Here is a 14,995-nt window from a genome sequence, read left to right as displayed (position 1 = left end):
TTTGCCCTAAATTCCTGAAGACTCTGGATGTGTATGGCTGTCTTGGTTGACATGCCTCTACAATGTTTCCTGGAGATCGGGGGGGGGGGGGGGTACCTCTGAATTGGCAGACCACTTCACACTCACCATCGCAGCTGAGTGTGAAGCAGTAGGAATGAGAATCAGCACCTCCAAATCTGAGGCCATGGTCCCCAACCAGAAAAGGGTGGAGTGCCCACGCCGGGTAAGGGAAGAGTTACGGCCCCAAGTGGAGGATCTCAGGGTCTTGTTCACAGATGAGGGGAGAAGCAAGCAGGAGATGGTCAGACAGATTCGTGCTGCGGCTTCAGTGATGCTGACACCACACAGGTCCATCGTGGTGAAGAGAGAGCTGAGCGTAAAGCGAGTCTTTCAATATACCGGTCAGTCTACGTACCTACCGTGACCTATGGTCACAAGCTTTGGGTAGTGACTGAAAGAACAAGATTGTGGATACAAGTGGTGGAAATGAGCTTTCTCCAAAGGGTGGAGTGACAATCTGCATAGCAATAAAAATTTATGCTATGCCCTCTAATAAAACTGCCTTGGGGAAGTATGTATAATGTAACCAGAATGGGTCCTAGCATAGAAACTTTTGGAACTTCATAATTAACCACTATGCATGAAGAAGACTCCCCCATTGAAATGAACACATTAAAGTCTATTAGATGGGTATCATTCAAACCACTGCAGTTCACTACTTTTAATACCTACAGCATGATCTAATCTCTGTAATGAAATATTATGATCAACAGTACTGAGGCCAACTAGAACAAGCACAGATAATAGTCAACTATCTGATAATTTGTGACCTTCACTGATGCTTTTTCTGTACTGTGATGACTTTTAAATCTGGCTGAATAAACCATTCCTCTGCAGGTGATCGGGTAGCTGTTTTATAACTACTCTAAACCCTTTATAGACTTTATAGACTCTTCATAGACTGCAGTAAAGGTTTATCATATTATCATATTTCTTCATATTAGACAGATATGCATCACTTTCTGGAGAAGGTCTGGAGAAGGCTGTATCTATTTCAGCTTCAGCTACACCATGATCCCTCAAGAAGGCCTCTGACAGGGATGCTAGATGTGATGCTTACACGAGATATGAGGGGCACTGCTTACAAATTAGTCCCCTTGCTTGTATCGCTGTCTCTCTTCTCAGTGGTCTTCTAATAGCTGCGCTAGCTGGTCTGTCAGTGCCTTAGCAATGACCTTATTCATGTTAACATTGGTAGCAAGCAATGACTCTAGCTTTGATCACCAGGAGAAATTATTAAGTTATTACATAGAACATTAAATTGTGTGATAATGAATTTTTATTCAAAACACTCTGAATCGAAGCATTGATTTTAAAAAAGACAGAAAGAAAGAAAGAAAGAAACAAACAAACAAGTCAACAACCTAAAAGAATGGGACATTTTATTTTCAGTTTTAGAACTTCAGAGACTCTAAAACCGACATCTTATGGATAAAACGGCTTATTGTGCTGTGTATCAAACTATATATAGCATACATAACATACAGTTTGATACTCAACATCTAAACCATTTCCCAAATTCCTGAGTCTCTGAGGCATCACTATAAGTACTTAAAGGTTCAAACCTAAAAATGTAATAATTATAAAAGATTTAATTATAATAAATGTTACATATGAAACACTGTAAGGATGTTTATAAAAACCTTACATTCAATTATAGGTTTACAAACAAACAAAAAAATAGAAAGATAGAATACTAGTACTTAACATTCTTTTTATATATTATACATTTCAAGTTTTTTGCCAAACTTTATCAAAAGACAGATTTTGCTACTTTTTACACTGAGGTTTTGGGTCAAATTGAATTTTCTTTTAGCCATTTAAAATAATATCATTTAAGGAAGGCAAATTTTACATGATCTGATTTTTTAAGTAGGTGCTAAAGCCATATTTGGCTCACCCATCCACATCTGGCTCTAGGTAGTCCTCATCTCTCTCCACCAATCCTGGGGCTGCTGTGTTTAAGTCATCAATTGTTTGGGAGCTGTTGTGAACCTCTGGTGTAGTCTGTGCAGTTTCAGTAATCATACCAATGTCGTCATAACTTTCCTGTGAATCTTCCTCTTCGTAAGTCACCCCATCTGTCACAAAGAAAATCAGATTGCAAATGTTAAACATTGATTAGTCAAAACACTGTGATAGTGCTAGTACTTTCATTATGGACACCTTCATGAACGTTGATGTCTCGGGCAGCAGGAGCAGTCGTGCCTGAGAAGGTCAGGGGTCGAGCCTCATCTGCTTCAATATCCTCATAAGGTAAAGAGGAAACACTTTGCCCATCTTTCTCTGAGATCATTTCCGCCTCTGATCTGACTCCTGAATGAAAAATAACATGAGAACACAAAAAAAGTTTCCCCCAAAACGCCCACATCTCAGATATGTGCATATTTTTAATGAAAACGGAACCTTGACTAGTGCAGTAATTTGAAATCTGTTTTATATCTCTGTTTAGGCCCACGCTGAAAGGGAAATTGTGCACCTTTAAGTGGACATCAGGGAGAAGCAGTAGCTCAAGGCAAGAAGACAACATCAAAAAGTAAAGCCAAATTTAATTCAGGTAAGGTTTTCATTTCTATAGCCAGAACCTCTCAAGTTGATGACATAGTGCAATTAAGTAGACATAACTTCAATTGGTGTATTAATATGTAATAATGATTAATATTATCAGTGTAAAGTATAACAGTGTTTTAGGTATTACTGCTTCTTAAATTACCACATCATTACCACAATACAAATAATGAGTTTTAGTTATGTTTAAATGACACTAAAATCTAGACTTTGATTAGGATTAATAACACGAATATGAAAAAACTGAATGAATGAACAAAATAATCAATCAATCAATAAACAAATGAATGAATAAATGACACACTACCATGACTGAGGTCTTCCATCTCATTTTCTTTGTCTATGACATCCTCATATTCCCCACTTTCAAACTCCAGTTCTTTCCCAGGCAGCATTTTTGCTGAAAGATTAATGTATTACACATTTACTGATAGAGTACATAACTACAGCTGTCTAACCAATGCACTGTGCTATTGAACCAGTGATGTACCAGTGTACCAGGGTACAACACAAGACAAGGAAAATCGCAACACACGCACAGGTTTGGGTAATTCTACACGTTTTGTATGTACATTTTCAATCAAGTAAGCAATCTTCGACTTTGCTAATGTGCTGCTTGTTCAGTCAGCAACAGTGACTGTGTTATTTAAAATGCTGTCTGAAGTCAGAATTCAGTCAGTATGCTGAAAGACTGCCCTCTTGTGGCAAAAAGCCTCCAACGCCTTTTTCTTTAAACTTGGATGATGAGGATGGATCTCATGTTCAGTTTAGTTTTTGATACGTTCTAAGGTAATTTGTTAAAAGAGAAACAAGCCATGTAATAAATATACTCACATGAAACTTTGGACTTCCTGGCTCTCTTGACACAAAATCGTATAAATACAGAAATCAAAATTATTACAACAAGAAGAAATCCCACACCCACGATAATAGGTGCTATGGATGTAGAAGGAGGTGGTGAGGTTGGTGAGGGTGGTGGGGGTGGTGAGGGTGATGTTGGCGTGGGAGTCGGTTTCACATAGCCTGAAATAAAGCAAAGCCACTTAGGTGTTTCTGGATCCAGTCACAGTGAGAGCTGTAGTTGGTTCATCATGTTTATCTGCACCACCTCAAGGTAAGTAAGCTCAGAGTTACAGATTTTAAAAAAAGTCTCTTCTCTGCAAAACATGTGAAGGAATATTTCTGAAACCAATAGAAGATATTAAGAAAGGATTCATGAATTCTCTTACCGGGACAAATGATTGTAGCTGGAGAAACTTTTTCACAGGAACATTGTTTGACAGAGCGCTTGATGTCCATGGTAACATCAGTGAACTCCAGTGTTGTTTCTAAGTTTATCTTGAATCAAATTTAAACTTTTTCACATTTAGTGATACAGCCAGAACAAAAAACACTAAAATATCTCTGGCAGTAAAAAGCAGGCCTGACTGAAGCATCAAAGCAACACACAGCAAAAGAAGTCACTAGAAGTCCAAACCAAAGGTAGGACAGTCCATTTCTTTTACGTTTCTGCAACTTTGTGTCAGCAAAGTGTCCAGTAAGTTTTTAACTTAAAAATCTTTGAGCATTTTGTATTTAGTCAGCTAAACCTCCCATACATTTCTTTCCATTTCATAAACCTAAATAATATAAAAATCACATTCCATTCTTCATTATTAGATTTAAATAAACTGAGACACAGAGCCAGGAAACTGTCCATGATATTGGTTTGTAGCATACGAGAAAGATTAGTGACCGGTTTCAAGAAACAGAATGTAAAGATTTACCTGTTTGTCTTCCGTAGAGATGCTATGGTTTTCTTTCTTAATCTCTTCACAGAGCTTTCTCTCTAACACTGCGGAACGATTAAATGGACATACTCTTTCCCACTTATCTCGATAAATGACATAAAGGACACCTCCATGTTTTTCAGCGGTGCGGAACTTTACACTTTCTGTAAAAGCAAAGAAACTGTGTTTAAAGAAGGAAACAAGCTCATCCACTTCTGTCTGGCAAATATGATGTTAGAGATGATCTGCTTGCGTTCATAATGTGTTTAAAAAATGAACAAAAATAATTTGTACATTTTTTACATTTCTGAGATGACTTTTCTAATGAACAAGCCAAATGGTCATTGTTACAGAAACTGGAATAAGTTCCTTAACAGTGGCATAAGCAATTTGAGAATGTCGTTGTCATGTTTCCTTTTGCAAAAAACAAAAACCTGTAACAATTACCCCAAGATAATGAATTAAAATACTACCATAATTAAGAGAGGACATACATGTATGTACTGTATATAGGGATGAGTTTATGGAAAGAGAGGTGTATGGACTCACACTTACCACTACAAGTAATGAACACCACATTTTTGTCACACTTTCCTTTAGTCCTCCTGCACTGGCCAATGATGGAATGGTACTTTTCACAGCTGACATGGTAAATGTTACCTGAACCCTTTGATGAAGCTTTGGATTCAATGAAGACAGCATTGCCACAAAGCTTTTCTTGGCAAACTTTGTGTGCATAGGATAGATCCCAGTTACTAGCACACACTGGAACGCCATCTATCCTCACTTCCCCACGGCAGCCCTGTGAAATGCTGACACTGGGCTCCTCTGGGAAGGAAAGCAATAAACACTGCAGTCAAGTATTGATAAAGACATAAAGTGCTGAGGTAGAAATGATCAGTTAATCTTCTCTGCACTGCAAAGTCAAAATATGAAGCACAAGTCCATAATCAAATAGTTCATTTAACACTTTTAGCTTTGGTTTGTTACTTTATCCAGTGTATCTGGAATAATTCTCCTTCACACTCCGAGTGTCTTGTTTCACTCTTCAGTGTTTCCAGTGCAAATGTAAAAAGTCTGTGATCATTTAAGATCAGTCCTGCTGATATAAATCTTACTTTTGCATTCAATAAAGACAGGCTCCTTCCTTGAGGGTGTGGATTTATTTTCACATTCCCAAATGCTTCCTGGATTTTCACCACAGCTGAAGCTTTTGTTCCAAAAAGAATCTATTTCAATTGTTTGGGGGTGGATTTTATTTGTTGATTGGTATCCACCACAGTCCATATTCTGGCAAAGCTTTTCCTTCTCAGTTTCATTGAAGTTTTCTCTGGAAACAGCACTGAGTCCCTGTCTCCAGTGAACCAACACTGTTCCACTACAGGCCTTTTTGTCAGGTACCATCGTCCTCCATTCTGAGACAGACAAGAGAAATAAAAAGTTCACAAAACATGATGTAACCAACAGGATCTGAATGATATAAATAACACACTCTGCACACAGAAATGACATTATGATCCTGCATCAACTTAAAGTTTTACACTTTTGAAGTTTAGCTACCCTTCTGACTGCTGTGTAAATAAAATGATTTTATAGAGTGATAACAAAGAGATGACAACTGATGACAGCAATATTTCTATAACCATCAGACTGCACAGGCCAGCTGTTTCCAGCTGATTCCAGACATTAAGTGAGTCAGACTGTGTGGCAGAGCCGTACTGGTGACATGGACAACAAGCAGAAAAGAAAAGAGTAAAACTGAGTAGAACAAATATCATTAATGGAGGTGAGGATGTTAACATTCTAACCTTTATTTCACTAAAAGTAACCTTTGAAGGCGAGCATGTCAAAGTTTGAAAGCAGCATTATTTTTATCTCAACATTTTTCTGAAATACAAACTAGTCTCAGTTTGTTTCAATTTCAATTCAGTTTCAAAGCCTTTATTTTAAAATTAGGCTGAAGGAGCAAAGAATAATTCAGAAACTGCTGACACAAAGATCATTATACACACCAGAGCATCGGAGGCCACTGTGTTTGCAGGCAGCTGTAGAAGCAGTAATACTGCTGCATGCAGATAATGGACTGTTAGCATTTGCAATGCAGTTTAGGTTTGAAATGGCTAATTTCTCTGCTGGTGCAGGTCCAAAGTAGGGAAGAGTCTCCACAGCATCACCACATTTAAGCTCCTGACAGATGGTGTTTCCATTGTTAGTGTCTTTGAGAGCATCCTCGCACACAGGGATCCACTTCCCCTCATACTCCACCTCTACGTTTCCAAAGCATTTGTAACTGGGAATGCTAAATCTGGGCTTGACACTACCTGCAAGAAAACAAAACAAAAATAATAATACCATATATTTATAATAGTCTTATTTTATTTTTAATTAGAATTTTAAGCAACAAGAACTATCATCATCTTAGTGTAAAGAATTTCAGTCTGATAGCTTCAGAAAGATTTATATTTGCTTCTTTAACACAAATGAGCTTAATTATAAAAACAGTATTTAAAAAGATATTTTTAAAACATTTGAAGGAACATTTAAAAACAGACTTATGTCTTTTTGTTTGTTTTTTACATTCTGTTATCCTGTAACTTAGTTACTGAAGAATCAACAAACCAATAAAACTGGCACTTTTTTCCAAAGGGTCCAAATCAGTTGAAAATGAAACTTTTTAAAAAGCAAGTTATGACATTTATTATATTTTTGTAATATAAAATTACTTTTAAAAAAACAATTACCTGAGCAAACAACATAGGCTGGTTTTTCTTTACAGGACTTATCATTGTCCTGGTTTTTGACAAAGATGCTCTGTGTCAGGTCAGTAGTCTGATTTGTCGGGTGTAAACTCTTAAAGAGGATATCACCATCTTTGGGACTGTTGTGGGCTTTTATGGGCGTCCCACAGTTCAGCTTTTCACACAGCTTCACAGACTTGTCTTCTGTCCAGGTGTCTGCACACATATCTCCTTCCTTCTCTTCTACACGAATCCTGACTTTTCCCCAGCAGCTGTTCGTCAACCTCATCTCAATATTTCCTGTTGTGACATGAAAAAGTTAAATTTAAGAGGAAACTAGTATCAGCGGATATTTCACAACTTCTTAGACCAAGCTAGGTTTCTGAAAAAATAGAAAATAGTAGAAATTTGATTGAGAGAAAACAAGGAGGTGAATGTACATCTATGGACATTAAAAGGTAAAGTCTGTTATAAATAAATTGTCTCTTCTGTGACACAATAAATCAATTCCATAATGACCTTATTCTTAGTTTTATACTTTAACTCATTCATATTTCACATTACCTGAACATTTCACATAAGCAGTAGAATTATGGTGGTCAGGAGGCAGAGGTGTAGTTCGGCTACACTCAAAAAGAGACTTTTTTCTGGATGAGCAGCTAAAAGAGTTTTTCCAAACTTTATTAATCATATCAGCCCTAGAATTGAAAGAAAACCTGGAAGCGTTCCCACAATGCATCTGCTGACACACTGTGTCTGCAGACTCTTGGTTCCATGTCTCTTTAGACCCAGAGAGCCAGTAGATTTCTCTGCCATGCTCTATCCCCACGTGACCAGAACAGGTTCCACTTAAAAACACCACCTTGTGACCTGATGGACACAAAGAGAGAAACATGATACACAGTAAGTGGCTGTGCAGGTCGTCTACCTGTTGAAAGGTCAGTGGTTCACAAAGACATAGACACAAAAATAGGAAAGTGGTGCATAAATACATACTTGGTGAAAGAAGCTGAATGGAGATATACCACAGTCTGGGCTTATTCCAGCATAACTAAGTGATTATTCGGGGTCACCTTATTGAGCACTAATTATAAGCTTTATCAAAAAGGAAGGTTTGAAGCCTAATCTTAAATGTAGACAAGGTGCCTGCCTACAAAATCCAAACTGGGAAGTAATTCCAGAGGAAGAGGGGCCTGAAAGCTGAAAGCTCTGCCTTCTATTCCACTTTTAGGAACCATAAGTAGTCTGTAGTCTGAGAGGGAATTTGTTCTAGGGATCCAATGAAGAGAAGCCAATAAATCACAAATCTGCTCTCTACTGTTAGTCCATGTCAGTACTTGTGCTGCAGCATTCTGAATCAACTGTTTTTTACTGGCGAATTTAATTTTTGGCCAATTTAACGTTTATAAGGTTAAAATGTGCTTAGTTTTATCTCTATTTATAGGTAAAAATTAGCATTGTCTGTAAGACTTTCATTACTAAGCATGTAACTGTGCCAAAAGAATCTTTTAATTAAATATTTGTGTAAACAGTCAAGTATTTTAAAGAAAAAAAATGTTAAAATGGAATGAACAATGAAAATTAAATTGTAGGCATGGAAGGACTTTTGAGCCTGAAGGAGCTGTAGGAATAAAAAGTGAAGTTAACTAAGCTGAGCTTTTCTTCTGACTGACATTGATGAACGAAAATGTTGTTTTCCTGGTTTTAACAATTTATCATATTTTAGTGTGTCTGCAGCTTTTCCTGTCTTGATCCATCTTCACCAATATCATCTGTGACTTGTTCAGCAACTAAAAGACCAAAGATATAGACATAAAGCCTTCCTTTAAGGAAGGAAATTGTTTTTCTGGTTGATGTCACTGAAGGGCAGAGAAATAAAAAAAATAACACTCACCCTCACAGGTGATTCCAGCTGCTTCCGTTTCCCGATCCGAAAATTGGTTGTTTGAGTTTTCTGTTAAACACTCAGATATCTTTGATATCTTCTTATTTCTTGGACACGTTATTGACAGGAAGCTACCAGAACCCTGACTGAATTTTTCAGTTTTGCCTTTTTCCCCACATTGCAGTTGTTTGCAGACAGCTGCTGATTGAGCGTCTGTCCATCCTTTTACAGGAACTTTCTTCCACTGGCCCTCATGCTTTATCTCCAATCTTCCAGCACATCTTCCAGGACCATCTGCCAGGTTCACCTCCACACTGTCTGTACCACGACAATAAGAGATTTATCAGCCACGAAACACAAAAAGAATAAATACATTAAATTAAACTCTTACTGAACACATTTTGGGAAAATTTAATCAGAATTTAACAATGTCACAATTTCACTGAATGAAGTAACTCATTTTCTCTCTCGACATAGAATTTATTGCAGGATTTAAAATCCCATTATAAAAGCAGACAAAGGCCATCAGCAGCCACTCTGTACATTTCCACTGCTGTATCTCACCTGAACACACCACATAAGGTTGTTTTGAACACTGGATGTTCTTGCCATGCTGAGCCTGACAGTGCCACAGTGAGGACTCACTGCCTTTGCAGCTCACATGGTCCATTATCCCTCCTGAATTCTGATGTTCTTCAGTATAAATCAGCTAGAACAAAGCATTTATGAGTTTATGTTATTTCATTGATAATCATCCAGTATTAATGGTGCACGTTAGTACACTTATCACAATAAATCCAGTAGCACTGCTGTATGGACAGTTTCTGATACATGAACGCTCAGTATCCATGTATCAGAACAACAGGTAACTTATGTTGACTAAACTTGAAAACTCACTTCCCCACATCCAAGCTCCTTGCAGACCAATTCAGCTTCAGTTTTAGTCCAGGTGGAGGCACACACAGGATTAACTGAATCATTCACTTCAATATTAACTGTACCATAGCACTTGCTGTCCTTCAGAACTACTTTAACTTCATCTGAGAGAGAGAGAGAGAGAGAGAGAGAGAGAGAGAGAGAGAGAGCAGTTTCACAGTGTGAAGTGTTTGCTTGGAAGTTGTTTGTGTTGGAATATAGATGTGTTGAATTACCTGTGCATGTCACATTAAGGTTTTTGTTTGGGCTGAGAGAGTTACCGCAGTGCATTTGCTGGCACACATCAAAATCAAAGTTGTCCTGTTGAACAGGTACCCAGTTGTTATTTTCTTCTTTCTCCAGCTGCCCAGAACACACATTTGACGGATTTCCTTTGAGCTGCAATCTCGTATGACCTGTTCATAAAAACACTTTCTGAATTCACCACCATATTTAATATTTAACAGTTTTTATCACAGCTTTAAAATCGGCTTACATAATGTGTAAGTGTGTGTGTGTGTGTCTGTGTGTTACCTTCACATATGACAGAAACAGGTTTGCATGATGCTGAATTGTCCTGTTTGCCATTCACACACTGCCACAGATGATCTGGGTCTGCATTTTGAAAGGCTGAACAATCGAGCTCCATCTTTGATGAGCTTCTTTCACTATCCATCCATTTTAAGGTAAGAATTTCTTTGAATTCACCACACCCGAGATATTTACACAGAAGATCGGCTTCTTTTTTTTCTTTAAGAGAGAGGAATTATATATTCTTTGTTAATCAAAAATAGTGTACAACATTTTAAAATGTGATCGAAGTAGTACACCATTAAATAACAAGAAGAATCTTTCACAGTAGTGGAACTCTTCTGTCCTTTGAAACACAGAAGATATTTGATAGTAGCATGAATCTGATAATTTAGCACAAAGAGATTGTCTTTAGTGTGATACTTTAGTATTTCAGGCTTAACAAGACAATGTTGAAGCTTCTAATTCTGCGACTATAGTGTTTGAATATAAAAGTATCAATGGTGAAAAGTAACTTTCCTTAAGTATCTTCATTTTTATTTTCGATTGGGATTATACATTAAATATATCATCATTATTTGTCTTAGTGAAAATCTTCACTGAATGATATTTTAATAAGTAACTTAATTACAACCATTATTGGAAAATATGAGTCAATTAAAATTTAAAACTATCTGACATTAGTTTAGAATTTATTTAACCATAATTGCATTACGCTGATCTTAAACGCTGTCTCTAAGTTGCTGTGTATTGTTTACTGCATTTGCATTTTACTGAGAAAAAGTTATCTTTGTTTCTCCTCTGAAGTTATGTACAGTTAACATTTAGAAAAGAACCTACAAATGTATACATGAATGAATCACACTCTTACCCAATCTGTCTTTACAAAAGTAACCCGATTTGCCATCAATGGAGTACTGGACAGCTCCAGCACATTTGGGTCCATTCAGGCTTATTGTGATATTACCTTGAAGAGCACAATCATAAACCAGCCAAATACAAACACAGACAAAAAACCAACAAACATCACAATCGATCTTATCAAGTCATTTCCAATATAGTTAATGTACCTTAACAACCTTTAGCTAAGAGTCATTGTCACTGAGCTCACTAAAAAAGCCCACCAACAACAACAAAAAAACAACAGAAACAAAAATCTGAAAAACTTACTTGAACATGTAATTTTTTTCACTGTGAGCTTTGGGTAATGGCTGTAGTTCCAACCAGGATGTTTACATTTCCACAGAGCGCTCTCGTGTCCTTCACACTTCAGTTCATTGAGCCAGATCGGTCTGTCTTCAGAAGGCTTAAGAATGTCTATTACTGGGTTCTCCACAGGTTCCCCACAGTGAGTGCTCTTACAAACCACTTTTTCAGTGTTGTTGCTCCAGTGTGTATCCCCAACATAACCCCATGTGTTGTTATGGTAGACTTCAAGGTAGCCTTCACATGGGTAGCCTCCTTTGTTTTTTAGAATCAGTTTGTCCTCAGCTAGGAACATACAAGGTTTATACAGCAAAGTATTATTATAAGAATTATGATTTGTTTCATGACTTACTTTTGGGAACTGCAAAGGATAAAATTTTAAACCTTTGTTTGTGCCATAACATCTGAATACAAGTAAAAATAATAATAATAATAATTTTTTGTTTTGTATGCCTTTACGTTTTACTTTATTATTGTAATATATTTAGCAAGATATTTCTAAACACATTGTTTTTGTGTATCATTATTATTATTATTATTATTATTATTATTATTATTATTATTATTATTATTATGAATCCATTAAGTCTTAATCCAAACAATTCTGCTTATAAAATTTCTGGGCGGTCGGAATCCAGCTGTCATGGGGAAAGAGGCAGATAACACCCTGGACAGGTCACCAATCTGTTAACATATGGAGAAACTCGTGTTTACATTACACACACAGTTAATTTAGATTTACCAATTAACCTACTGCATGTATGTGTTTGGACTGTGAGAGGAAGTCAGAGTACCCAGAGATAACCCATGCAGACACAGGTGGCTGTGCCAGCTCCACACAGAAAGGATTATGCAAAAATCACAATAAAAAAAAAAGCTTAAAGTGGACGCCAGACTAGATTGGAACCCGGTATTTTCTTTCACCGCCATGCTTCCCACTATGTTTGTTTATACGTCTTTATAAATAGAAACATACATAGATTTAGCAATGGAAGCTTTTAGCGGTTGTGAATTTTTGCCATTCTGTATTTTATGTTTAGCCCCACAAAAAAGACCAATTTTTACATTAAGCTTTGAAAGATATTGTAGCGAGTGTAAACAAATAACACTGATTGTTTTCTTTGTTTGAAATCTACATTCTAACTCTTTTAAAGTATTAATATTGTATACTAATTATCAGAGGTGTGGACTCGAGTCACATGACTTGGACTCGAGTCAGACTCGAGTCATTAATTTTATGACTTTAGACTTGACTTGAAAAAATGTTCTAAGACTTGTGACTTGACTTGGACTTTTACACCAATGACTTGGGACTTGAATTGGACTTGAACCGGTTTACTTGAAAAGACTTGATATTTTACCCCAAATATAAAATTTAACACGCATATTATATAGAGATTGAAAATGTGACGTCATTCACGGGTAGAACCGCAAAGGATTCTGGGAACTCGTGGCAAGCGGTACTAGCGCACGCAGGCTTTCAATTAAAATCAGTCACACAGCGATAAAAAGAAACACAAAAATGTCAAGAAGCCGTTGTATTATTAACTGCAATAGCCGGTCGCATGACAGCCACGGGAAGCCGACGGGTAAAGAGATCGGTTGTTATCGGATTATGACATTGAAGAGAAATTGTTCGAGCCATGTTTCCGAAGTAACAAAGAGGCGACTGGATTGCAGCCATTCAAAGATCAAATATAACGTCCTAGAACCCTCCAGCTCACAGGTTAGTCTGCTCCAAGCATTTACACAAAGGTCAGTCTGCTGTTGTAGTTAATGCGTCATTTTTCTTAACATAATTGGTGATATAGGTTACAAGCAAGTCTGGCGCTGAACAGAAATTGTCGCGCTATGCTCCTTTATTTATTGTGCATAAATAGTAAATTGTCCTGACACAATATTGCGTTTCGCTTCTGTTATTATGGTACACTGACAAAAACATATACTTTTATTCACAGGATAAAACAGTTGTTTTGTATCACTAATTGTCCAGTACGATTACAGCATACAATATTATTGTCACTGCTACATTTCTGTGATGCTACCAGAAATTATTTCCACTACTAATTAATTACCGTTGAGCTCAAAGGTTATATTAATAAACGGTTAACGAATGTGTATTTATGACGACAATTTGTGAGACTGGTAAACTTATGATACGTACGATGGTCTTTCGTTCTACACGGTGCATTTCAAGGTCCTGTACCCATCCGTCGGTAAACTGTACCTGGGCTTGTTGCAGTGACCTGAAGTTACTAAACTTCATGAGTGTATGCACTCACTCCAAGAACCGTATAATTATAAATATGCATATAAATATGCTAAGATGAGATAGCTGACTTCATCTAACTAGCAAATGTTTTCCAGGCTACGTTGGTGATACAGTTTTTTTTAATGTGTATGATATTTTTGTCATGCGATTTTAAAGCTGGTCCTACAACCGCATCCAAGAATAACATGCAGCGTATCTCAGAACTGTCGGTGAAAATTATTCTTGGAGCTAAGTTTAATTGAGCTGCATTTTAAAGAGGTGCAATTTCACAATTTGTGTATATTTTCTAAGTTCACTATTTTGTATGTGTTGAGAAAAACACAGATTTTAAAATTACATGGTCTAATATTTACATTTAGCATAACTGCAACATTATTTTTTCGTTTGTTTTTTTTAAAGACTCGAAAGGACTTGAAATTCAAAGTTTCAGACTTGTGACTTGACTCGGACTTTTACACCAGTGACTTGAGACTCGACTCTGACTTGCCTGACATTACTTGAGACTTGACTTGAGACTTGAGGATAAAGACTTGAGACTTACTTGAGACTTGCAAAACAATGACTTGGTCCCACCTCTGCTAATTATCAATTAATTTATTTATTAATTATTAATTTCTATAGTTTTTTTCCCGTAAATTTCTATAGACATTTTAAAGACTCATTCGTAATTCAAATTCATAATAATATTTATTACTATTAATAACATCCAGAATTAAAGAAACTAAACTTACCTTGTGAGATCACCAGCTCAACGTGAGCGATGTGAAGAAACAGGAGCAGGAACCACATCATCACCACAGCTCATGACTTGAGAGTGAGACAGACAAACGATGTGCTGGGCTTTATATAGCCGTGGCTTCGCCCACCAAAAAGGAAATGAGCAGCATACGCGCCAAAGTTACAAATATTATCTTAGGCTAAAAGAAAACTAACACAAAAGTGCTCTGATTTCATATACAATACCCTTTTCAATTTAAACTCACTATGATGCTGCGAAATTGAAAAAATGTTTAAACATATCAACGGTAGAACATACCGTCCATAAGAATGT

The 14,995-nt window shown here is 36.8% G+C and overlaps 1 protein-coding gene across 1 annotated transcript; it reads right to left on the bottom strand.

Moving 5' to 3' along the window:
* Window positions 1-1,884: 1,884 nt before the first annotated feature.
* Window positions 1,885-14,736, bottom strand: LOC113013436 (scavenger receptor cysteine-rich type 1 protein M160-like). Its single transcript, XM_026154325.1, has 19 exons — window positions 14,676-14,736; window positions 11,637-11,957; window positions 11,338-11,433; window positions 10,470-10,685; window positions 10,172-10,351; window positions 9,918-10,060; window positions 9,585-9,729; window positions 9,030-9,338; window positions 7,700-8,005; window positions 7,139-7,435; window positions 6,410-6,718; window positions 5,516-5,812; window positions 4,953-5,225; window positions 4,395-4,561; window positions 3,858-3,966; window positions 3,463-3,651; window positions 2,933-3,028; window positions 2,212-2,376; window positions 1,885-2,141 (listed from the first exon to the last, which is right to left on the bottom strand). Exons 1-19 carry the CDS (start codon window positions 14,734-14,736, stop codon window positions 1,957-1,959), a joined length of 3,864 nt encoding a protein of 1,287 aa, XP_026010110.1. The 3' UTR covers window positions 1,885-1,956.
* Window positions 14,737-14,995: the final 259 nt, after the last annotated feature.

The sequence above is a fragment of the Astatotilapia calliptera genome, chromosome 20 (assembly GCF_900246225.1).
Source record: "Astatotilapia calliptera chromosome 20, fAstCal1.2, whole genome shotgun sequence".
Classification (NCBI taxonomy): Eukaryota; Metazoa; Chordata; class Actinopteri; order Cichliformes; family Cichlidae; genus Astatotilapia; species Astatotilapia calliptera.
The sequence above is the reverse complement of the archived record's forward strand: the minus strand, read 5'-3'. Positions and strand labels throughout refer to the sequence as shown.

Bases quoted from the DNA above. Each gene is read 5' to 3' on its own strand.
- LOC113013436 (XM_026154325.1), bottom strand. From the start codon at position 14,736: ATGATGTGGTTCCTGCTCCTGTTTCTTCACATCGCTCACGTTGAGCTG. The intron at 8,006-9,029 runs GTGAGTGTTATT...TGTGTCCATCAG, and splicing joins AGCTGGAATCACCTGTGAGG to GTCACAAGGTGGTGTTTTTA. The intron at 7,436-7,699 runs GTAATGTGAAAT...ATGTCACAACAG, and splicing joins TGCTTATGTGAAATGTTCAG to GAAATATTGAGATGAGGTTG.